This window comes from Aquarana catesbeiana, linkage group LG06 (assembly GCF_042186555.1).
Source record: "Aquarana catesbeiana isolate 2022-GZ linkage group LG06, ASM4218655v1, whole genome shotgun sequence".
Classification (NCBI taxonomy): domain Eukaryota; kingdom Metazoa; phylum Chordata; class Amphibia; order Anura; family Ranidae; genus Aquarana; species Aquarana catesbeiana.
This window is the reverse complement of record NC_133329.1, coordinates 355,402,679-355,428,723: the sequence shown is the minus strand read 5'-3', so window position 1 is coordinate 355,428,723 and position 26,045 is coordinate 355,402,679. Positions and strand designations below refer to the sequence as shown.

At 44.0% G+C, this 26,045-nt stretch overlaps 1 protein-coding gene across 4 annotated transcripts in view; it reads left to right on the top strand.

Annotated features, from left to right (window-relative positions):
• Positions 1-26,045, top strand: part of TANK (TRAF family member associated NFKB activator) — a 166,589-nt gene that overhangs the window by 88,805 nt on the left and 51,739 nt on the right. For all 4 annotated transcript variants that reach the window (XM_073634056.1, XM_073634054.1, XM_073634057.1 and 1 more), the window contains one exon: positions 9,974-10,150. In XM_073634056.1, coding sequence (XP_073490157.1) covers positions 9,974-10,150 — 177 coding nt within the window. The remainder of the gene's footprint in view (positions 1-9,973; positions 10,151-26,045) is intronic.

Here is a 26,045-nt window from a genome sequence, read left to right as displayed (position 1 = left end):
GCAGGAGAGTTGTGAATGGCTTTGCATGCTTTTTTTAGTATTTTGAACTTTGTTCATTGGGCAATATGAAGCCAGGGGAGGACATTGAGCGGTTGGTAAGGTAGATGAGTCTAGGAGCAGTATTCATGATGGTCTGCATATTTTGGAGATGTTACGGAGGTGAAGTCTACAAGTTTTGGACAGTGAGTGGATTTGATGCTGAAAGGACAGGTCAAGAGTCCAGGATTACACTAAGCACCCCAGCTTGAGAGGTGGGACTGATAGTTGTATTATTGATCTTGATGGAAAAGTCAGTGGGGCAGGGGGGAATAATATGAGCACAGTTTTAGAAAGATTTAGCTTAAGGCAGTGGTGGGACATCCATGCTGATATGTCAGTAATGAGAGTGGAAACTCAGGCTGGGTTCAAACATGCAGCTGTGGTTTCAGTGCAGCAGTCTGGTACAGTTCTGTTCACCGGTTAAGGTGCGATTCAGGTGTGAATTTTTACATGAAATCGCACCCGAACCAGACCCAAAATCACACAGGACCCTTTTTAAAACCGATTCATGGCTGCCCCGCATATGTGTGAACCGGCTCTACTAAAAGCCTGTCAGATTCACATGTTATGCGAATTTGATGCAGTTAAAATTTTTATATATATATAATGAACTGAGCCTGAAGGAGTGAAGTTAGAAGTACAGATATAGAGTTGGGTGTCATGCTGTTATTTTGCCTTTATTCGATAATCTACAGGTTCACTTTAATCAGCCGTATTTTACACTTTTCAATTTCAGAATTGAACTATCAGCCTTTGTATCTAGTGTAGTCGCAGTTCCTGGTCAGGTTATTTTTGCACAGAACTGAAACTTCGCATAATGCCAATTTTAATATGGAAATCTAATTTCAGGTATTTATTGCAGGCTATCTTATGATTTCCAGATAATACTGTCACCTGGGACTTTCACAAGTGTAGAGTTCATAGGAACAGCAGTGAAATTGCATTTTATACTGCCCTTCCTTACAGTGATGAAAGATGCACCATAATCTTCTTTTTTTTTTTTTATTTGCTGATATTGCAGCAAATTAAACATCAGCTTCTCTTAAAGCTACCCAGAATGTACCATTCCTGTGGGCACTGAAGAAACTTGTTAGGATCTTTTGGCAAAAAATAACTTTTAAAATATAAAAAAAGTGAATTTGTATATGGGTTGATCATAGCAGCACATTACACATTACAGACCCCCCCCCTTCTGAAATTAAAGTTTAACTTCAAGCAAACCACTAAATACACAGATGGAATAAATTAGAAAAAATTAGAGCAGTTTTTCCAGTGAGTTTGTAATTGTTTATCCATCCCTGAGATTCTCCCAGCTCTTATTCATCCCAAAGGTGTTCTATCGGGTTGTGCAGGACAGTCAAGTTCCTCCACCCTAAACTCGCTCATCCATGTCTCTATGGACCTTGCTTTGTGTACTGATGCGCAGTCATGTTGGAACAGGAAGGGGCCATCCCTAAACTGTTCCCATAAAGTCGGGAGCATGAAATTGTCAAAAATGTCTTGGTATGCTGACGCCTTAAGAGTTCCCTTCAGTGGAACTAAGGGGCCAAGCCGAACCCCTGAAAAAACAACCCCACACCATAATCCGCCCCCCCTCCACCAAATGATTTGGACCAGTGCACAATGCAAGGTCCATAAAGATATGGATTGAGTCCTGACCTCAACCCGATAGAACACCTTTGGAATGAATTAGAGCGGAGACTGCGAGCCGGGCCTTCTCATCCAACATCAGTGCCTGACCTCACAAATTTGTTTCTGGAAGAATGATCAACATTCCCATAGACACACCCCTAAGACCCCTTTCACATTGAGGCAGTTTTCAGGCGTGTTCACGCTAAAAATAGCGCCCGTAAAGCACCTGAAACCTGCCTCTCATGCCTCCCCAGTGTGAAAGCCTGAGTGCTTTCACACTGGGGCGGTGCGCTTGTGGGATGGGAAAAAAAAGTCCTGCAAACAGCATCTTTGGGGAAGTTTGGGAGCGCTGTATACAGTGCTCCCAAACCGCCCCTGCCCATTGGCCTTAAAAGCACTTTGGAAGCACCGTAACACGAGCGTTTCTAACCCTTCCTTCGGCCGCTAGTGGGGGTTAAAAGCGTCCCACTAACGGCTGAAAAGCACCGCTAAAACTATGGTAAAGCGGCGCTTTACTGCCAACTCAGCTGCGGCTGCAGTGTGAAAGCAGCCTAAACCTTGTGGATGGCCTTCCTAGAAGAGTTGAAGCTGTTCAACCTGCAAAGGGTGGGCCAACTCAATATTGAACCCTACAGACTAAGACTGGGTTGCCATTAAAGTTCATGTGAGTGTAAAGGCAGGCGTCCTAATACTTTTGGTGATATAGTGTATATTGGAAGCAAATATTACTATCAAAGAACACAGAACAGAAATTGGTGGGTTTCAAATAAACACATTACATAATTCATTCCCAAGGGCAATATGTTTAAAAGGATCAAAAGAAGGTATAATAATACAGAAAATGCTGCACTAATATACCAATCTCTTATTGTGTCAATCATATAAACGTGCCAGTTTTGGGTTAGATTCAAAATCTTCTTATAACAGTCCAAATAAATTATATCCAGTATTTAAGTGCAATCAGGTGAAATATAAATAAAAGTCAAATAGAGGTCAGATAAAGATGAGGCTTGATGAATCTTCACAAATCCTCAAAACATGCCTTATATGATTTACCACAGTGCTCCGCCATTAGATATGAGCTCACCTCAAGATGTGCGACCTCACAATTAAGTTTGGTCAAAATTAGCCTTTAAGTCACCCTGCACTAACAAATCGTGCTTTCCTCCTTCCCGTCCTGTCAGTGTTCCTCCGCCATTGCTGCCAGCCAAGTGGAACCTGATGACACCGCAACCTGTGAGGAGGACTGAGGACAAGCACTCCAGTATTCCAGGAGTCGAGGACCCTCGCTTGGGTCTCCACAGCAGCCTGTGAGGAAGACAGAGGACACAGGAGTCGAGGACGCTCCCTCGGGTCTCTGCAGCAGTTCTCCGTCTTCCTCACAGGCTGCTGTGGAGACCCAAACGAGCGTCCCCAACAGGACGGGAAGAAGGAAAGCACGATTTGTTAGTCCAGGGTGACCAAAAGGCTAATTTTGACTAAACTTATGCCGGCCATACACGGTTCGAATTTCGAAAGAATTTTCTTTTGAAAATTGTATCTAAGAATTTTTGTACGAATTTCGCACCATTAGTGGGCTGCAGCAACAGCCGATTTTCGTGCGGCAATCAAATTTGAGGAATTGGACATGTCGGAAATTTTTAGAAAAACGAACGATTTTCGAATCAATGAAGGGAGAATCGTGCGAGAAATGTAACAATAAAAGAAAATTTATGGAGAGAAAAGAAGATTCCCGGCCACAAAAATTATTTTCTGTAGCAACATGAGGTAAAATTGAAGGCCTGGTCAGCCGAATTTCGAAAATCAATGGTGGCGCCATCAGATCACAATGAAAACAAACCTGATCTTGAAAAGCTAATGTGTTCGAAATTCGACCACGTATGGCCTGCTTTAATTGTGAGGTCACACATCTTGAGGTGAGCTCATATCTAATGGTGGAGCACTGTGGTAAATCATATAAGGCATGTTTTGAGGATTTGTGAAGATTCATCAAGCCTCATCTTTATCTGACATCTATTTGACTTTTATTTATATTTCACCTGATTGCACTGAAATACTGGATATATTTATTTGGACTGTTATAAGAAGATTTTGAATTTAATTTGACACTGGCGCATGTTTATATGATTGACATGTTAAGAGATTGGTATATTAGCGCGGCATTTTCTGTATTATCACTTTTACACATTCTCTGTATATATAGAGAGTGTGTTATTTGCTGCCCGCCAAGATCATCTCCTAGTTGCTCGCAAGATTTTAATTTGATCAAAACAATGTACGTGGGCTTCTTTATTGTGGTTTGAAAAAAAGCCATGAACAATGAGAAGATTACAGTTCAAAAATATGAAACCAAAGAAACGCCCATCATTTAAGAGTTAAATATAATACAACAAAAGCTGTGAAAAGGAAATCAGGTTGGCAAAACAGGTTTCTGAAGACAGTAAGACAAATGCCAAATACGTTTTTAAACCATTGATAATAGATTCACACAGATTCTCTAACAAAAAATAACTTTGAGTAGGTCACTGGAGACATAGAGAAAGCAAAGTGATTGACTAGTGTCTTTTGTGCTACAAAAAAAGGGAAATTGGTGGCGCTGATGTACAATCTAAGGATTATTTAACACAACATACAGTGCTTTGAAAAAGTATTCATACCCCTTGAAAGTTTCCACATTTTTGTTATGCTGCAACCAAAAACATAAATGGATTTTATGTGATAGACCAACACAAAGTGGCACATAATTGTGAAGTGGAAGGAAAATGATAAATGGTTTTCAACATTTTTTTTACAAGTTAATATGTGAAAAGTGTGGCATGCATTTGTATTCAGCCCCCCTCAGTCAATACTTTGTAGAACCATCTTTCGCTGCAATTACAGCTGCAAGTCTTTTTGGGGACGTCTCTACCAGCTTTGCACATCTAAAGAGTGAAATGTTTGCCCATTCTTCTTTGCAAAATAGCTCAAGCTCTGCAAGATTGAATAGAGAACGTCTGTGAACAGCAATTTTCAAGTCTTGCCACAGATTCTCAATTGAATTTAGGGCTGGACTTTGACTGGGCCATTCTAACACATGAGTATGCTTTGATCTAAACCATTCCATTTTAGCTCTGGCTGTATGTTTAGGGTCATTGTCCTGCTGGAAGGTGAACCTCCGCCCCAGTCTCAAATATTTTGCAGACTCTAACAGGTTTTCTTCTAAGATTGCCCTGTATTTGGCTCCATCCATCTTCCCATCAACTCCCATTCAGCTTCCCTGTCGCTGCTGAAGAAAAGCATCCCTACAACATGATGCTGCCACCACCATCTTTCATGGTGGGGATGGTGTGTTCAGGGTGATGTGCAGTGTTAGTTTTCCGCCACACATATCGTTTTGGTTTTAGGCCAAAAAGTTAAATTTTGGTCTGATCTGACCAGAGCACCTTCTTCCACATATTTGCTGTGTCCCCCACATAGCTTCTCACAAACTGCAAATGGGACTTCTTATGGCTTTCCTTTAACAATGGTTTTCTTCTTGCCACTTTTTCCATAAAGGCCAGATTTGTGGAGTGCACAACTAATAGTTGTCCTGTGGACAAAGTCTCCCACCTGAGCTGTGGAACTCTGCAGCCCCTTCAGAGTTACCATGGGCCTCTTGGCTGCTTCTCTGATTAATGCTCTCCTTGCCCGGCCTGCGAGGTTGGGTGGACAGCCAAGTCTTGGTAGGTTTGCAGTTGTGCCATACACTTTCCCTTTTCTGATGATGGATTGAACAGTGTGCCATGAGGTGTTCAAAGCTTGCGATATATTTTTTTTATAACCTAACCCTACTTTAAACCTCTCCGCAACTTTATCCCTGACTTGTCTGGTGTGTTCCTTGGTCTTCATGATGCTGTTGGTTAACTAAGGTTCTCTAACAAACTTCTGAGGGCTTCACAGAGCAGCTGTATTTATACTGAGATTACATTACACACAGGTGGACCCCTATTTACTAATTAGGTCATTTCTGAAGGCAATTGGATCCACTAGATTTTAGTTAGGGGTATCAGATTAAAGGGGGCTGAATACAAATGCACGCCACACTTTTCGGGTATTTATTTGTAAAATATGTTGAAAACCATTTAAGTTTCCTTCCACTTCACAATTATTTGCCACTTTGTGTTGTTACATTTGCCTTTTTGGTTGTAACATGACAAAATGTGGAAAAATTCAAGGGGTATGAATACTTTTTCAAAGCACTGTATGCATCAATTTGGCTTAATATTGACTAGGAGAAATTTGGAGAAAAATAATTGTGTAGCCAAACCAATAGCAGCCTCAGTGGCATGGATGTACCAAGTTGTAAGGTATATGAATGAAACCTGAACACTAGTTTTACAAAAGTTGCTTCATTAGAATACTCATATGAACATATCTGTATCGTATACTTTTTCTACAGTGCCTTAAAGTATTTACCCCTTGAAATTTTACAACCAAAAACGTAAATGTATTTTATTGGTATTTTATGTGATGGACCAACACAATAAATATATACTTTCTTAGGAGAAGAAAGTATTAACAGCACGAACTATGAATGTTCATTCATACATATGATGTACCATAAAGTGCTGAAACCATCTACTACCCTCTGGTCATAATATACACTATGACTCTTAGTGCAAAAGTATGCCTCAATAATGAGGTTCAAATAGTAGTATAAAAGCTGACATCACAAAACCAAAAAAAGACAAAGGTAAAAAATCCACAATCCTTGTCAAAGTTCGGCAATGGTTTTGGTCCAAGGAAAATGTTCTTTTAAAAGAAAAGAAGTTCCAGGTATCATAAAAAATGGACTATATGTATAGCATAATAAATGTATTCAAAACATATCCTTCTGTGATGAATCCCGTGCATGCAAGTGACAGCAGTTAAGGAAAAAAGAGCTTCTAATTCAAATGGATTATATTATCCTTAGGATGATAGACCTTCACCAAATCACCACGTGATCAGCCGCTTTTGTGTGTATGCTTACCAAAGGTAAGAATTGAAACAGCCTGTGATCTCCTTCCCCACAATGATCAGCTCCTCAGCCGCTACCAGTCTCAGTCCTCCATGCTGAGTAAGCTATCACATGATACCCACCAATGCCTCTTCTGGAAGCGGTGACCAGAAGTTCCTCTCTGCAGCTTAGGTGACCGATCTTGTGTCATGAGAGTATTCAAGAGTGGAGCTCAGTTACAATATTTTTAAGCTATTGTTTGTAGTTTTTAAAAATTATTTAATAACTGGGATGGTAAAAGCAGTTTGTTGCAAAGCCAATGCACCATACAGGTTATAGTGAGAAGGACTAAGGGTATCGAGAAGACCGCTCACCTGAACCAAGTGTGTAGGACAGTAAAGCCTTCTTGGAACAAAAGGTATTCACATGTCCCTTTCCATTTCATAACCTGTATGGTTATATTGTCTCTTTGTATCCCAAGCCTTAATCCATATCAACTATGGTTTCCATACACTGCACTGATGCTGGCCGAAAGGCCCGAACAGCTGTATGTAGTTTGGAATAAATGGTTCAACATTAATCTATATTTGCACTATACACCAGAGGTTCTGGATGTGCATCTGGCCAGTAGGGTGTGAAGCAATGATTTGCATGGCTCTGCAAATACCTTCTGTTCTAAGAAAATTTTACTGTGCTATACCCTGATTCAGTTGCAAGGCTTGTTGATTTTTTTTATTTCCTTCTCCCCACACCCTGTGTGGGTATACTGCATGGTTGGGTCTCAAGCCCTACCCCAGAGAAGCCATGGTTTCCATATACTGCAATAATAATTGCCAAAAACCCTGAAACGGATGTATGCAGTTTGGATTAAATGGCTCTATAATATTAAGCCATATTTTCTCTATACACCGGCAGTTCTGGATGTGTGCCTGTCTGTTAGGGCATAAAAGAATGCTTGTAATGGCTTTGTCTTCAAATTGTCATCTTAAAATGAGGGATGATCATCTTTATTTTTTGAATATGTGATGGAATGAGACATGTTAATAAGAAGGCTTTCCTTTTCTACACAATTCAGTTTGTAAACAGAAGACTAGGCTAGAGACTGCATTCAGAAATTCTTGATTAAAGTGGCTCTATTGCCTTTTTCTTAACCGCTTTCCGCCCGCGCTATAGGTGAAAGAAGGCTAAAGTGCGGGCTTACTTTATTGGGAGGACATATATGGATGTCCTCCTGTGAACGTGCTGATCACAGATCGGGGTAAAGAACCAATTACAGCAGCCCTTTACTATGTGATCAGCTGTGTCCAATGACAGCTAATCACGGATGTAAACACAAGCCGGTTATTAAGAGAGAATAAGAGAGCCAATAATCAGCTTGTGTTAAAGGGACATCGGCACTGATAATTAGGGCACTGATTATCAATGTCCTAATTATCAGTGAAGTCCCAACAGTGCCCACCAGTGCTGCCAATCAGTGCCATCTACCAGTGCCACCTATCAGTGCTCATCAGGGCAGCCTCATCAGTGCTGTCTACCAGTGCCACCTATCAGTGCTCATCAGGGCAGCCTCATCAGTGCCTTCTACCAGTGCCACCTATCCGTGCTCGTCAGGGCTGCGTCATCAGTGCCTCCTCATCGGCGCACATCCGTGATAGAGAAAAATTACCTGTTTGCAAATGATATAACAAACAATGAAAAATATTTATTTTTTTTTCAACATATTCGGTCTTTTTTTTTTTTTTTCTTCATTTGTTTAGCAAAAAATAAAAAACCCAGTGGTAATCAATTACCACCAAAAGAAAGCTCTATTTGTGTGAAAATGATAAGAGTGTTGAAGAGGTTGAATTAATTTTACGCTTGCGCGTATGCACAAAATGAACGCCTGAAATTTCAGCCAGGAATACAGATGTTCAACCATCAGTAAACAGTACTACTATGTGGCAGTATCCTTATTTTTATTTTTAAATGAGCGACAGCTGTGTTAATAATTCACACTCTGAATGGTGTGATGATGTAAGTGGTACATCCCAGTGTTCAGTTTTGGAATCATACTTTTTAAAGTGACCTGGCTACTAGCGGGTCCAATCTAAAGTAAAGGCCACCCGGTACAGTGAAATGTATACTCCCCCCCCCCCCCCTCTGGCAGCCTTGGTCTCAAAACTCTGCTTCCTGGCATTTTGCAGGTATCTGACACTTCAGGTATCCAAAATGCACACTCCCCTGACGCATGCTGTACTTTTTGTAGTGGCGTAACAGGTGAAGTTTTAACCACTTTGCGTTTTGGGGACATTTTTAAATTTTTTTTCACCACGTGATAAAATCTGCATTTTTTGCTAGGAAATTACTTTGAACCCCTAAACAATTATATCTTTTCTGGAAGCAGAGGCCCTGTGGAATAAAATGGAAACAGTTTTCAATGTTTTATGCTGTATGATAGTTTCACAACTGTTTATCAAACTCATATTTTAAGGGAAAAATAAAAAATACACTAAAATGAAGTTTAGTACATACAAACACAATATAATACAATTTCTTTGCTAAAATGATCTAGATGTATGCAGATGACAGAAAGCTATCTGGTAAAATATAGAGACTGATCTACTAAAGGAGTTAGGTGTTCACACAATTTATTGTGTGAAGAGTCTCCACAGTTAAAGCCCAACTTCAGGCAACTCCTCCTATCCCCTCCTCCTCCTTTCTCCTCCTTTCTCCCTACTCTTTCTCCTCCTCCTATCCCCTCCTCCTCCTTTCTCCTCCTCCTTTCTCCCCACTCTTTCTCCTCCTCCTATCCCCTCCTCCTCCTTTCTCCTCCTCCCTTCTTTCTCCCCACTCTTTCTCCTCTTCCTCCTTTCTCCTCCTCCTTCTTTCTCCCCACTCTTTCTCCTCCTCCTATCCCCTCCTCCATCCTTTCTCCTCCTCTTTTCTCCCCACTCTTTCTCCTCCACCTCAATCTTCCTCATCCTCCAAGAAATATTCTTTCATTGCTTGTACTGCCTGTAACACGATCTGTGATTGGAAGGGAGAGTCTGATGAGTTACAAGATTCTTTCTCCCATTCTCTGATCGTGTTATAGGCAGTTTTTTTACTACATTTTCATCAATCAAATATTTGTTTCATAATTGAGCGTGATCTTCATTGCACCTCAATAGTCCCAACTACTTTTTCATGTTTTGGGTATTTCTAGGATTTTGGGATGTGGTACATTGATGTCAGGTGTTGGCCCCTTGTACTTCCTTTTTTTCTGCATACGCCATTGAGATTTATGGAATAAAATCTCTTTGAAATGTATAAAATATGTGGGTGTAACAATAGTAAAAGTATTATTAACCTTGAATATTTGGACAGGAGCAACTTGGCATAGAGAATCTCCGGTTTTTGGAAATGGAAGGTGAACGGGACAAGCTATTATCTGTCCTTTCCTGTAAAAATGAAGAAGTTCAGCATTTAAAAACCCTTTTGAAAGAAGCCAATGAGAGGCGAGAAAAGCAAGATTCTAAAACCGTCCATGGACATGAAATGGAGGTAAGGAGGCACCTGTGAAGGTGCCATATGAAACTCTTCAGTAACGGTATTCATTTAGAGAGGGTAATATTACAAAAATGTATCATAGTTCAATAACTAGAATTTTTCCTTAAACTAGTATTAATACCTTACTATTTTTAGCTTATCACATTGAACCCCAAAAAAATAAACATCCTCCAGTAAACTTTATTAGAGTTCTTACCCAAGCAATTGCAGTTTACAACTTTCAATGCTGCTGACTCCACTTCTTTCAGTGCCGCCTCCCCGAACTTCCAATCACCATAGGAAAGTGTTAACAGTACACAGTGCAGTCTCCAATCAGTCTGTTAGCTTGAAGAAGGAAATTGGGTAGGAGGAGGAAAAGCAGGGGGGTGCCTTGCCATCCTAGCCAATGGGGTGTGTGTTTTTATTGATGCACACAGTGTAGGGAGACCCAGCTCTAGTCCCCGCATGCAAGGGTGACTCCAGAGGAGGCCGCAAGAAAAAGCTGCCATGAAACAGGAAATGTAGCACCAGCTTAAACAGGGGCATAGGCATGGATTTAAAGATAAAGAAAAGCTGTATATTCAGTAATTAAAGTGGTTGTAAAGTCACGAATCCCAAATCCTGTAATCCCCTCCATTACAGAAAGATATAAAATTATGAAGCAAAATACCTTATTTCACAGTGATGCTGTGGGCTCATATGACCTCCTGGCGCTCAGCTTCATCAATGTGAGGACTATATTGGGAGGGGCTGGGATTTCCCATTGACGTCGGTCAGGAGGAGAGTGGCGGGAGCTTACATGAGCGCTCTCTGAAATAAGATATATTTTGCTGCATAATTTTTAAAACACAGATACTGCACAGTAACAGAGGGGCTTCCAGGATTTGGGATTAGTGAGACAGGCAGGCAGGGAGGGGGAGAAACTGTGGGATGACAGAGGCACGTAAACTGACCACAGTATCATGGATTAGCAGCCATGGTCAGCACACTAAGGAGGACACAGGAACAGGCAGGATCAACCAGGTATTTTACAGCATAGAGAGGGACAAATGACAACACACAAGCGCTATGCTGTATATCCTGCTTTAAAGAAACAGGATCATTTTTTTTTTTTGTAAGGTTACAACTGCTTTAAATAAATCCGCTGCTGAAAGTGCTATAAAAAACTGAGGGTTTATTATCACTTTAATCGTTTTCAGCATTAACAGCCTACTGGCATTGTTTAAACACAATTCTTTACCGTGAAATAGTAATTAAAGTAATGCAGAAGCTTTTTAGCTTTCACAGTGAAGCGTGAGGCTCGGTTCACACCTAAACTGGTCGCGAATTGCACAAGAACACTATGCGTCCATGTTCTCCGTTTCAGGGCCAAATCTTTGCCTGAATTCGGCCCTGAAACTGAGCCAAAGACACACAGCGTTTCTGTGCAGTGCGCTCGGCAGCCGCCCCGGAGATTTGTGAACCGGCTCCATAGAGAGCCAGTCACAATCTCCTGCTATGCGAATTGGATGTGGTGAAACTCTCATCCAATTCGCATAGATGTGAACCCAGCTTCAGTTTAATCCACATCTGAAGTCTCAGACAGTCCTTTTCAACTCCTCTGTTGAGATAAATACTGGACTTCACAAATGGCTCTCCAGCTATCGCCTATCCACCAATTCAGCCTGGTTCAGCTTTAGGTTTCAGCCGTAGCTGTGGCTTAACCAGTATTAACCAATCTATCAATGTATTTGGCCAGACACAAATCCTGGTTGATGGTGCTCTTGGGAACTTGCAGCCACCACTCAGTATTTAGCACAGCATGGGGTTTGTAAAGGAACAGGGACCTTCTGAAACTTTAGGTTCTTTTCAATATACCCATAACACTGTGACAAATATCTAGATATCTAGAAGGTCAGAAGAGAAGAGTACAGAATCACACCATAGTTATTAAGGGATCAGGATGCTGGAGTCTGCTTTAAAATCAGCATTTCTGCCACATTGGGTATTTTCTTAGGCTCGTCCTTATTTTCTATTTAGTTTATTTGTTCAATCTCTAAAAAATGTGTTGCACTGATGCAATTATCATTTAAAGCAAAACTAAAGTTGAAAAAAAAAAAAGTTTGCAGCCAGGCAGGTTCTTTTATTGCAGACATGCAGTGTCTTTTCTGCAATAATATAAATGTACCTGCCTGTTTGAAATTTTCTATAGTATGTATACTGAACTGCGCATGTGCAGCCTAATTTATATTCCGAAAAACAGTGCCTGTGTGCAGTGATGATTTTGCTTCTGCGCATGCCGCGGGCGTGACATCATCCAAGACTGTCAGACCTAGCACCCAGAAGAAGCTGGGGATAAGATGCCACCAAGGGACATCGGACTATTGGAACAGAGGTAAATTATATTTTACTTTAGTTCCACTTTTAGGTTCCTTAGCGGTCTTCTAATTTATGATCATAGAACTAAACTAAAAATAATTGTGTATATTTTGATATAACACTTGTGAACTTGCAAAATGTTCAAATGTATCTTTTGTTAAATAAGATCAAATAAAGGAGCAAGAGCACCTGTGCTTCATCCATTCTTTTTGGGGAGATCATATATAACATACACTATATTCCGAAAAGTATTGGGACACCTGCCTTTACACACACATGAACTTTAATGGCATCCCAGTCTTAGTCCGTAGGGTTCAATATTGAGTTGGCCCACCCTTTGCAGCTATAACAGCTTCAACTCTTCTGGGAAGGTTGAGGTCAAGACTCCATCAAGTTCTTTCACTCCATATTTGCTCATCCATGTCTTTTATGGACCTTGCTTTGTGCACTTGTTCAAATCATTTGGTGGAGGGGGATTATGGTGTGGGTTTTTTTTTTTCAGGGGTTGGGCTTGGCCTTTTGATTCCAGTGAAGGAAACTCATAAGGTGTCAGCATACCAAGACATTTTGCACAATTTCATGCTCCCAACTTTGAGGGAACAGTTTGGGGATGCCACCTTCCTGTTCCAACATGACTGCACACCAATGCACAAAGCAAGATCCATAAAGACGTGGATGAGTGAGCTTGGGGTAGAGGAACTTGAGTCCTGACTTTAACCTGATAGAACCTCTTTGGGATGAATTAGAGCGGAGACTGCGAGCCAGCGCTTCTTGTCCAACATCAGTGTGCCTGACCTCACAAATGCACTTCTGGAAGGATGGTCAAACATTCCCATAGACACACTCCCTTGTGGACAGCCTTCCCAGAAGAGTTGAAGCTGTTATAGCTGCAAAGGGTGTGGCTGCACTACTGCTGATCTCCTGAGCTCCAGAGAGGCCTACTGATCCAGGGAGCTTGATTACTCCCTATACCCAGAGTGGATGCAGGAATCTGGGGTGGACCCCGGGGAGGATCCCCCGGATGGCCAGAGTACCGGTCCTCCCATACCAGTGTTTGAGGACCTGGGAAATGGCCCAGCTAAAGGTGAAAGTCTGTCAGCCTACAGAAAGAAGGTTTGTGCGAGAATTGCCAAGGAGGAGGAAGTACTGGCGAAGTTGAAGTTTGACTTCAAACATAAAAAAATTGCAAATGACCGGCTTCACAGTTCCAAGAGAAGACAGATGCGGCCTGAGTTAATGGCTTTGGAGGCTAAAGTGGAAAAGCAGAGTCTGCTGGTGGCCGCATTGAAAGAAACCAGCGGAACTTTCAAGGAGAAATATGGCAATGATGATCGCTTCTGTACAGTGCGCAGAGGGACCATAGAGTCCAGTGGAGGAGAAGCATCACCAGAGTGCGAGAAAGAAAGGTCCGTGCAAAGCAAAAAAGTTTCTTCGGGCTTGGACTGTGTTTCTGGCCAGCACGCTGGAAAATCTTTACCAAGTATCGGTATGCCTGCAGAAAGTGGAGAAAGCTCTGGCACACAGGCTGCGGGTGATCAGCAGTCAGGTGTTTTGACTGCCAGTATGTCACTGGGCCAAGGAAGTTCTGTGCCCTTTTCACCGCAGCAGGAGGCTATGGAGCAAGATGATCCATCTGAGCCTGTAAAGGGAGCAGGAATGCTTAAGTTAATCAAAGAAATGGAATCCCCTTTGCATGGTCGCAAGTTTGCCGTGTCTGGATCATCAGAGGATGAAGAAGAGGATAGTGATGTCCCCCCAAAACCTTTGAAACATCGGTTGGCTGAAAAAGCCGTTTTTGTTAAAGATTTCCCAATACAACATAATGGAGATGTAGTTCCTATAGAGGGTGCTGTAGAGGGCAGTGGAGAGCAAGCTCATCTCCTGGCTGAGACTACCACCTGTGTACAGAGAGCCAGTGAGGGGTGTGCAGACTCTGCTGTGAAGAGTGCTGATAAAGACATCTCCGCTGTTAGTAACCCTTTAGTTACTGGTAATGAAGTAAGAATTACCAAGGGTAATGTAAATGATATTTCTGTGTCAGAAGTCTCTGTTCCATCTGTTGATAATAATGTTGTTTCTAACTTATCTAAAGAGGGGTCTGTAACTAAAAGTGATGTGCGGGATGTTGCAAGGAGTGCAGTTATTTCCTATGCTGCAGCGGTGGCTGCACCTGTCCCCAGGGTGAGTAGGGCCAGTTATTCTGCGGTCACTAGGACTGATGTGAGTGAAGGTCAGGCCAATCTGACACCATCTGGTAGCTCCTTCAAACGCCGCAATGTGGTCCAATTGAGGTGGACTGGAGAAGGCCCCCCCCTCCCAAATAGGAGAGATGTGGTGGACCGTATTCTGGGGATGGGTTTTAAAGCAGAGGAGGTTTTTGCCCTTATCAGCCCAGTTGGGTCATATTAGTATGACCTCTCCTTTGTCAAGGCGGAAGGATTAGATGTCTTTTGGGAGAGGTATGAGCAGAGGTGGAAGGAGTCCCCAAAATGGGCAGGTTTGTCACCCAAAGTAATCTCTCGCCAGCCATTATATAAGAACGTCACCATTCTGGTACGCAATGAGTCCATTCCTGCTGCGGATCTGGTGGTGTGGTTGGGGAGATATGCTGATGTCCAAGCTCCATTGAGGAAAGTTGTAGATGATAGGGGGATTTGGACAGGAGGTTGGACGGTGTTGGTAAAACTGCATGTCACGGGTAATGTTGTTAAGCACATCCCTTCGTCTGCCTTTATAGGTCGTGACAGGATTATCACTTTTTATGCAGGGCAACCAAAGTTGTGTCATCGCTGTGGTGAAAAGGGGCATTTTTCAAGCTCATGTTCTGTGCAGAAATGTTCCCTCTGTCAGGGCTCAGGGCATGTTGCAAAAGACTGCAATAGTATTCGTTGTAATCTTTGTAACAAGTTAGGTCACCCCTATAGTCTTTGCCCTGAAGCCCTCCATAATCAGCCAGAGGTGGTGGAAGAACTTCTGAGGATGGAGGAGGAGGAGGAACGTGGGGGGCAGCAAGGGGTTGGTGGAGCTGTTTCAGCTAGTCCTGAGGACCCCCCCCAGGTGTCCGTTTCCCAGCCTGAAGGTGTGATCCCTACTGTGTCTGCTCCCCAGTCTGTGCTCCCTACTGTGTCTGTGTCTACTTCTGTTGTGTGTTCATCCCCAGTGTTTCAAGTGCCCAGTGTTCCAAAAGTAAATGTCATCCAGATTGGCTGAGGCTGCCAAAGGGGCAGATTCGTGCAAATCTGAGGTGGCAGCTTCATCAGGGCCTTCCCTAAGGCAGCGTAAAACCTCTAGTGGAGGTTCTAAGGTGAAGAAGGGGGAAGTTGCCACTGCTAATAATGTAGATGAGGTCTTTCAGGGTAATGTTTCAGGGGAGGAGGGAGAGTGGACCAAGGTGGGGAGAAGGAGGAATAAGGTAGTCCTGACCTCTGCCTCCTCGGTTTCATCCTTAGAGGTAGATGATGTACCGCTGGGAAACAAGTTTGGGTCCTTATCTGAGGGGGAGGAGGAGTCTTCTAATTCCTTGTCTCAGATGGAGGAAGATGAGGTAGAGTGTTCTCTAAAGAGGTCAAGGTCTCCAGTAAGGGGGGAGGGAGCTCAGGCTAAGAAACGCCTACCTCAATCATCCTGATGGCAGTTCCCACTCCGATAAAGTTGGCAACGATTAATGTTGCCAGCATAAAATCTGTAAGGGCTCGTAATATGGGCTCGTAATATGGCCTTATTTTTGCTCAGCGAGATGGATGCTGATATTTTATTTTTGCAAGAGACCCGGCTAAATAGACTTGCCGATGTCCACCTGGCAAAGAGGGAGTGGAGGCGTGGGCCCTCCTTCTGGTCTCTTGCGGCTGAGCCTTACAGCGGAGTTGCAGTACTTTTTACTGGCATGGTAACGTGTCGGCGGGTTATCGAGGTAGAGATTGGAAAGTGTATGGTCCTGGACGTCTCTGTGAAGGGGCATGATCTGCGTTTAATAAATATTTATGGACCACAGACTAGATGGGAGAGGAAATGCCTCTTTACAAAGATTAAGCCTTTCCTTTTTACATCTCGGCAAGTTGTCTTTGGAGGTGATTTTAACACCGTTACTAGGCCCAAAGACAGGAAAGGCTCCACTGACAGCCTGAGATATGATAGCGTTTTTCTTAATACGATAGCCAGGGAAGCAGGTCTGGAAGATGCGCATATTAAGCGTTGCCCAGACAGCACGGGGTACACATTTAGGCGAGGCAGTTGTGAGAGCAGGATAGATAGGTTTTTTTTTTTTTAAAAGGGGACTCTGCCTTTTCGGCTCCTGAGTGTCGTATGATTGAGTTTTCTGATCACCTTTTGCTGTCTGTGATTCTCAATGCTTCAGATATACCACCTAAAGGAAAGGGTATTTGGAGGATGAATTCGGCTCTGCTGGATGAAGAGGAGGTAAGACCATCTTTTGAGGATTTTTTTCAGGCTCAGGTAACCATCCTGGATTTCTGCAGCAGTAAGTCGGAGTGGTGGGAGCTTGCTAAAAGCTGGATTAGTGGGTTTTTCAAAGCCATAGGAAAAAGGAAACAGCTTGGTAAGTACATTGCCTACCAGCAGCTGCGGAGAAAACTTGATCGCCTTGTCTCGAGTGGTGGAGATTCCGAGGCAATCTCTGAGGTGAAACTTCTCCTTAGGAAGTATCAGTATGACCGGCACGCTTCTTTGGTTCTGGAAAGGGACTACGGGAAATATCACTCGCCCGACCCTTATCAGAACTGCAAACAAAGCGCAGCAGTTAAGACGGTTGTTGGGCTAAGGGATAGTACGGGCTCTTTGACGAAATCCAGGTCAGGGATCCTGGAGGTCTCAAGGTCTTTTTATGTGGATCTTCTGAGGGAGAAGTACCTCGATCGGGCAAAGATGTCGAGTTTTTTGGATTCTACACCAGGTCTGGGAAATAACATTCCGCTTGCAAGTTTGACAGGGGCAATCACAGCAGAAGAGGTAGTCAAAACTATAGATGGTCTGGCTATTAAGAAAACCCCTGGGCCAGACGGATTGACGGCTGAATTTTATAAGATTTTCAAATCCAGCTTGGTACCTTATCTTGTGGAGGTATTTAACGGCTGTCTGCAAGAAGGTTCGCTCCCTCCCTCCATGAGACAATCTGCTGTGATTCTGTTGTCAAAAGGCAAGGATCCCTCGATGATTGAGAATTGGCGCCCCATTAGCCTTCTCAATGTCGATAGAAAGATTCTGGCGAAGATAATTTTCTGGCGCTTGTCAGTAGCAGACAGATTGCTTTCTCGTCAGCAACACTGTTCGGTCCAGGGCAGAAGCACTTTTTCAGCGGTGTTAGCTGTCCGGGAGGCTCTGGAACGTTGCAGGGCTGAAGGCTGGGGAAAGTATTTGCTGGCACTGGATCAGGCGAAGGCTTTTGATCGTGTCAATCATGAGTACCTCTGGCTTCTCCTTGACAAGTATGGCCTGGAGGGTGGGTTTATTAGATGGCTTAAGACTTTATACAGAGAGGCAGAGAGCTTCATGCTTGTTAACGGTTGGGTTGGACGGCCCTTCGGGGGTTGGATCGGGGGTGCGCCAGGGGTGTCCGCTGAGCCCTTTGCTATACGTATTTGCAATCGACCCCTTCATCAGAAGGCTAGAGAGCGGACCGTTGTGCGGGGTGCCGGTGGGCATTACTGGTGAGCCACCCTTGAGGGTTGTAGCCTATGCTGATGACGTTTCTGTCTTAATCTCTGGGACAGAGGAGGCACAGGAGGTGGTTTCAGTTATAGAGCAGTATTCCGAGGCATCAGGCTCCAAGGTCAACCGTGATAAAAGTGAAGTTTTTTGGATGAGCGAGGGAGGTGAGAGCTTTGCACTTCCGGACACCTTCCCGAGGCCTCAGCAGAAAGTCAAAGTATTAGGCATCGAGTTTGGCCCTGATGATTACAGTAAGTCAAATTGGGAAGCCAGGCTGAATGATGCTGATGTCAAGGTGAAATGCTGGAAAGGGTGGCGGCTCTCCTTGAGGGAAAGGGTGGACTTGATTAAGACCTACCTGATTCCTACCTTTTTGTATGTCAGCTTTGTTTGCATCTTGCCAGAGTCTTGCTATACCAGGATTTATAGTTGTTTCTTCCAATTATTATGGGGGAACAGGCTGCATCTTGTGAAGCGGAATGTGACTTGCCTATCTAGGTGGAAGGGTGGCCTAGGGATGGTCAACCCGTTTGTGTTCTTCTCTCTGATGTTTTTGAAACACAATTTTGGTAACATGCTAGCAGAGAGACCGCCTGGATGGGTAGGTATTTTCCAGATCTGGTTTAGACCTTTTCTGGGCTGTTGGGAGAGTGGCGGGCCAGTGAAAAGCCTAAGGATCAAGCATGGTAAGCTCCCGGCTTATGTTGCCCTGTGCCTGAAAATTCTTAAACGGTGGCATGTGACAGCAGAGGATATCAGGTCCCTTCCTAGGAGACTCCTGGGGGAGAAGATCGTGGGTACTGTCTTTCATGCGCCACTGGCCTTGAGGGATTGCCCAGGTCATATTATGAGGGAGGGTTTACGTTTAATAAATTCTGAGCGGATTCCCTTGAAATTTAGGGACCAGGCCTGGTTCGCTTTCCACGGTAGGCTCTATGTGAGGGGGAACGTGAAGTGCCGCTCTTTGGATAATCGTGGTTGTCCAAGAGTGGAGTGTCAGGGTGAAGTGGAAACTATGGACCACTTCTTGCTTCAGTGCCCTTTCAATATAGAAGTCTATAAAAAGGTGGGGAGGGCTCTGAATATTCCTTTCCTGCCTTGCATGTCTTATGCTGAGTGGGTGTATGGAGCATTGCAGAATCGCAAGGGATTTGATTTGGACACTCTTTTTCTAGTCAGCTTAGTAGTCCGATATTATACCTGGAATGCAGGGTGTCAGGTATCCCTTCGGCAGAAAGTCCTTCCTATTCCGGTGGTGGTGTGTGAGATTCTTGGTGAGGTAGGGAAAATTCGGGGTCTCGAGAAAGACAGATGGCGGCAAAGGGTCTGGATAAAGGCGTGGAGGAATATCAGGCCTGTAGCTGCTGTTTGTTGATCTCTGGGTGTTGGGTTCTTTCCCTGTTTTCTCTCTGGACACTTCTTTAGATTTTCAAGGATAAACATAATTTTGAAGAAAGGCTACATACACATGATAATCTATGTTTCTTGGTCTGAATGTTAATCAAGTTGAGTAATGTGTAGAATTGTTGAAGATGTCTGTGCTATTTAGTGATATATGTATATAGTATAATATAATACAGTTATATTCCTCTTGGTTGGAAAAAAAAACCCCTTTTGTTCATATATTATAGGTTGAAGTAAGCCTTTATTATTATTTTTAGTCGTATATACAATATGTTATGCATATTTAAAAAAAAAAAAAAAAGGAAAGGAAATAGATGTATGTATATGTGTGTGTGTGTGTGTATGTATGTATGTGTGTGTGTGTGTATATATGTATAATATTTATTTTTTTATATTTTTGTATAAAAAAAAGTTGGAATGTGTTTCTTGTTTGCAAGATTCTCAAATAAAAAAATTGCCAACTCAATATTGAACCCTACAGACTAAGACTGGGATGCAATTAAAGTTCACGTGCGTGTAAAGGCAGGCGTCCCAATACTTTTGGTAATATAGTGTATCTGCAAATAGAATGGATAAAGCACAGGCATTCTTGCTCCTTTCTATATATAATATAAATCTATCTCCTAAATCTAACAATCGCATTTATATACTTGCAATGTTCAATTAAATCTGATCCCAGTACGATACTCCAGTTGTCTAGATACTCTGGATTTTAGAGTTACGAAAAATCATAGGCATTTTTCAGTCTCCTTTAGAGCAAATTCACACCATATGCAATAGACTGCCCTGGGCAGGCTTGCCTAATGCATAGATAAGACAATTTTCTTTCTCGGACATCACGGGACACAGAGCCACAGTAATAACTGATGGGTTATGTAGGTACCACTAGGTATTGGACACTGGTCACACCCTAATCAGGAAGTCCAACCCCCTATATAATCCCTCCCCTTACAGGGATACCTCAGTTTTTACGCCAGTGTCTTAGGTGTTGGACGTGTAAAGATGTCCTGTGCTGAAGCTCCAAAGGGAATATCCTGATATCCTATACTGGGGCAAGCCAGGCGAATCGGATCCATTCAAAGTGTCTTTTCATGGCTGAATTGGATGGTACCCGGGCCTCGTGTCCGAAGAAACGAGGTTTTACCTGTAATGCTTCTCTTTTTAGAGAGCTGGACCCCGCATATCAGAAAAGGGTCTTTAACACCTTATTTCTGGCTGGGTGCTTTACAGGGCCAGAACTGTGGATCCCCCTATCCGTAGGGGGCCCCAGTCTCTGAAGGTTTTTTTTTTAAACGGAGCCCACTGTGAGAGGTGACGATTGGGTCTGTATATACAGAATCCTGGTGCTGGATAAGGTAAGAGGAGATTCCACAGAATTTTTGAATTCTACTAGGTTTTCTCCTTTAAGGTAGATGCATGCTAGGCCTATTGGGACCACCGGGGGCTGCCAAGAGCACATACCTTTCCATGCTGATTTCTGTCACAGCGTTCGACACTGCAGAGGCTCCTCCGACCGGCTCCAGGTAGGATGGGTTGGGGGGATTTCTCCTCTGGGATATTCCCCCCAGGCTAGGGGGAGGCCGCGGGAGGACTGTAAGGCGGTTTTACACTGCACTGTCAGCGCCGCTGCCGCAGGCCGCCATTGCCTCGTGCAGGCTCCATCTCTGCCAGCCTCTCTCCTTCCTCCTCCACCCCCAGCCTTCCTCCATGCTTGTCCCGGAAGCGGCTCGCGCGGGAAGCGCACGTTTTTCGAAAAAAGGGGGGGCGGTAAAGGGGGGGGCGGGGCGTCAGCACAGCGTCAGCGTGCTCAGACACCCACATTACCTGAAACAGGGCTATTTAAAGCACACTTTACAGGTGCTCTGAGCCATTGGAGGGACACAGAGCTGACAGTCGCATGTAAGGTGGGACACAGGCATTCTCCTAGGCTGCATTTACTAAGATAACACCAGACTGGGCATTTGGTAGCAAGGCTTTTGCCAGACTACATCGCTCAGCAGTCAGTGTTCATTTTGGATACCTCCACCTTGTTGTTTTGCACTGTGGGTAGAAGAGGTTCAAATACCCCCAGAACCAGAGACACTAGGGGATCTCAGTCCAGTTCTGAGGACCCCCTGTCTGCAACATCCTCTCCCCCTGAGGGGCCAGGGACGGCTAGCCAGGGAGAACCGTTGGGGTCAGGGGCTGTACCCGTTTCTGGCACTTCAGCCCCTGTATACATTACACGAGAGGTTTTTTCCTCAACCATTATTGGTTTAGAGGAAAGATTAATGGCCGTGATTACATCTTCACTCAGTGGAAGAAAATGCACTAGGCCTTCCTCTGCTCCCCAAGACCCTCAGACAGAGGAGCTCTGGGATAAAGGAGAAGAATCCCTTTCAGAGGATCAGGATGGGACGGATGATTCCTCTTCGGAGGAATCAGGCGGAGAGGGACCCTCTTCGACTTCCCAAGAGGAGAAAGTCTTAGTACAGATCCTTACTGGATTGGTCCGCTCCACATTTAAGTTGCCCGTTTTTGAATCTGTTAAGGAGCCATCTTCTTCTTTGGGGTCGCTGAAACCTTCTCAAACAGCACATGCTTTTCCTGTTCATAATTTGCTTGAAAAGCTCCTTCATTCTGAGTGGGATCACCCAGATAAGCGTTTTCTTCCGCCGAAAAGGTTTTCAGCACTTTATCCTATGGAAGAAAAATTTATTAAAATGTGGGAAATGCCGTCCATTGATGCGGCCATTTCCTCTATAAATAGTAGTCTGACTTGTCCTGTAGACAACGCTCAGATGCTCAGGGATCCTGTGGATAAAAAGATGGAATCCTTATTGAAGGATGTTTTTTCCCTAGCAGGATCAGTGGCTCAACCTGCAGTAGCAGCGATTGGAGTCTGTCAATACTTAAGAGACCATGTTAAGCAGGTCATTAAGGTTCTACCTGAACAGCAGGCCCAGGGGTTTGCTAACCTTCCAGCGGCCTTATGTTATGTTGTTGACGCCATCAGAGATTCTATCATGCAAACCTCTCGTCTTTCACTTGGGTTGGTGCATATGCGTAGGATCTTATGGTTGAAAAATTGGTCAGCTGAAGCACCATATAAGAAGCTCTTGGCTGGGTCTCCTTTTCGTGGTACAAGGTTGTTTGGAGAAGACTTGGATAACTATATCAAGAGAATCTCTTGTGGGAAAAGCACTCTCTAGCGTTAGAGCAACTTTTGTCGCAAGAGGTCATTATGGTGGTCCCCACAAAGGATCAGGGGTTGGGCTTCTATTCCAACCTTTTTACGGTCCAAAAAACCAAATGGGGATGTCAGACCCATTCTGGATTTAAGAGATCTGAATCGATTCCTAAAGATTCAGTCCTTCCAAATGGAATCAGTTCGGACAGTAGTCTCCATCCTGCAGGGAGGAGAATTTTTGGCATCGATAGACATCAGAGATGCATATCTACATGTGCCCATTTTTCCTGCTCATCAGAAGTTTCTACGCTTCGAGATAGAAGGGCGTCATTTCCAGTTTGTGGCTTTGCCCTTCGGGATAGCCACTGCACCTCAAGTGTTCACAAAGATCTTGGCTCCTCCTCTGGCCAGATTAGGGGCTCAGGGTATAACTGTCATAGCATACCTAGACGACCTGCTCTTAATAGACCAGTCGGTAGCTTCCTTGAACGGGAGCTTGAGGACCACGGTCAAGGATCTGGAACACCTAGGTTGGATCCTCAACCTAGCAAAGTCTTTCCTAAAGCCAGTAAGAAGACTGGAGTATTTGGGTCTGATCATAGATACAAGCCAGGAAGAAGGTATTTCTTCCTCAGGCAAAGATTACTGCTTTTAAGGGAACTGATTCTGGCAGTCGGGACCAAGAAGGGTCCTTCTGTCCGTCTTTGTATGAGGCTGCTAGGAAAGATGGTGTCTTCATTCGAAGCAGTTCCCTATGCTCAGTTTCATTCGAGACTGCTGCAACACAGTATTCTGTCGACCTGGAACAAGAGGGTTCAGGCATTAGACTTTCCGATGCACCTGTTTCATGCTGTGCGTCAGAGCCCAAATTGGTGGCTAATACCCGAAAACCTGCAGAAGGGGAAATCCTTTCTACCGGTTACCTGGACGGTGGTAACAACAGATGCCAGTCTGTCAGGTTGGGGAGCAGTTCTGGAACAGTCTGCGATCCAGGGGCTATGGTCCAAGACCGAGAGGACTTTACCCATCAACATTCTGGAGATTCGGGCGGTATATCTAGCCCTAAAAGCCTGGACTATCAGGCTACAGGGTTGCCCGGTCAGGATTCAGTCCGACAATGCCACAGCAGTGGCTTAAGTCAATAATCAGGGAGGCACCCGGAGCCAAGCTGCTCAAAAGGAGGTGAACCAGATCTTAATCTGGGCAGAGATGCATGTGCCATGCATATCGGCAGTTTTCATTCCAGGGATAGAGAACTGGCAGGCGGACTATCTAAGTCTCCAGCAGTTACTCCCAGAGGAATGGTCTCTGCATCCCAACGTCTTTTTGGCCATATGCCAAAGATGGGGGGTTCCAGATGTAGATCTCTTTGCTTCCCGATTCAACAAAAAGATAGACAGATTTGTGGCAAGGACAAGGGATCCTCTTGCATGCGGGACGGATGCGTTGGTGATTCCGTGGCATCGGTTCTCACTGATTTATGCATTCCGTCCTATTCTGCTACTGCCACGACTCCTTTGCAGGATCAGGCAGGAAAGGAAGTCAGTACTTCTGGTGGCCCCCACCTGGCCCAGAAGGACTTGGTATGCAGAAATAGTAAGGATGACGGTGGGTTCCCCGTGGACCCTACCGGTACGCCCAGACCTGTTATCTCAAGGTCCAGTGTTCCATCCTGCCTTACAAATGCTAAATTTGACGGTTTGGCTGTTGAGACCCACGTTCTGAAGAGTCGTGGGCTTTCAGGTCCTGTGATATCTACCTTGATCAATGCAAGGAAGCCAGCTTCCAGAATGATTTATCATAGAGTCTGGAAGGCTTATATATCCTGGTGTGAATCCAGGGGTTGGCATCCCAGAAAATATGTGATAGGTAGAATTCTTGATTTTCTACAATTAGGATTAGAGATGAAGCTGGCCTTGAGTACCATCAAGGGCCAGGTCTCGGCCTTATCAGTATTGTTTCAACAGCCACTTGCTTCGCATTCTTTGGTCCGAAACTTTATGCAGGGGGTGATGCATCTTAATCCTCCGGTTAAGGCGCCCCTAAACCCCTGGGACTTGAACTTGGTTCTGTCGGTGTTACAGATACAGCCTTTTGAACCAATACGGCAGATTCCTTTGATCTTGCTGACAAGGAAACTAATTTTTCTGGTAGCCATCTCTTCTGCTAGAAGAGTATCAGAATTAGCAGCTCTTTTCTGTAAAGAGCCTTATTTGATTGTACACCAGGATAGAGTGGTACTGCACCCTCATCCTAGTTTTTCACCGAAGGTGGTTTCAGATTTTCATCTAAACCAAGACATTGTTCCGCCTTCCTTTTTTCCAGATCCCTGTTCTCCGGAAGAAAGAGTGCTACATTCTTTGGATGTAGTAAGAGCAGTCAAGGCCTATCTGGAAGCAACTGCTCAAATTCGCAAAACGGACATTTTGTTTGTGCTGCCAGAGGGTCCTAGTGGAGGACAGGCAGCGTCAAAAGCTACCATTTCTAAATGGATTAGACAATTGATTATTCAGGCTTACGGTTTGAAACAGAAGATTCCTCCGTTTCAGATCAGGGCACATTCCACAAGGGCTATTGGTGCTTCTTGGGCGGTGCATCACCAGGCCTCTATGGCTCAGATCTGCAAGGCCGCAACCTGGTCTTCAGTCCATACATTCACCAGATTTTATCAGGTGGATGTGAAAAGGCATGAGGATATCGCCTTTGGGCGTAGTGTGCTGCAGACAGCGGTACAAGGTCCTCAGGTCTGATTGCACCCTACTTGGTTGTGATTTTCTCCCCCCTCAGTTGGCATTGCTTTGGGACATCCCATCAGTTATTACTGTAGCTCTGTGTCCCGTGATGTCCGAGAAAGAAAATAGGATTTTTTATAACAGCTTACCTGTAAAATCCTTTTCTTTCGATGGACATCACGGGACACAGAGGTCCCGTCCCTCTTCTAATACACTTATATTGCTTTGCTACAAAACTGAGGTATCCCTGTGAGGGGAGGGATTATATGGGGGTTGAACTTTCTGATTAGGGTGTGACCAGTGTCCAATACCTAGTGGTACCTACATAACCCATCCGTTATTACTGTGGCTCTGTGTCCCGTGACGTCCATCGAAAGAAAAGGATTTTACAGCTAAGCTGTTATAAAAAATCCTATTTTTCACTGACTCCCTACACCCCATCATAAGATGCTGCAGTGCATAAAGATAAACAAAATTGTCATGTTGAAACGTTTAAATTAAAAAGAAGTGAACAGCGTGTTGTATCATTACAGTGCACTGGCACTGCTCCCTTCACAACACAGTATAATGCTACCACTGGTGT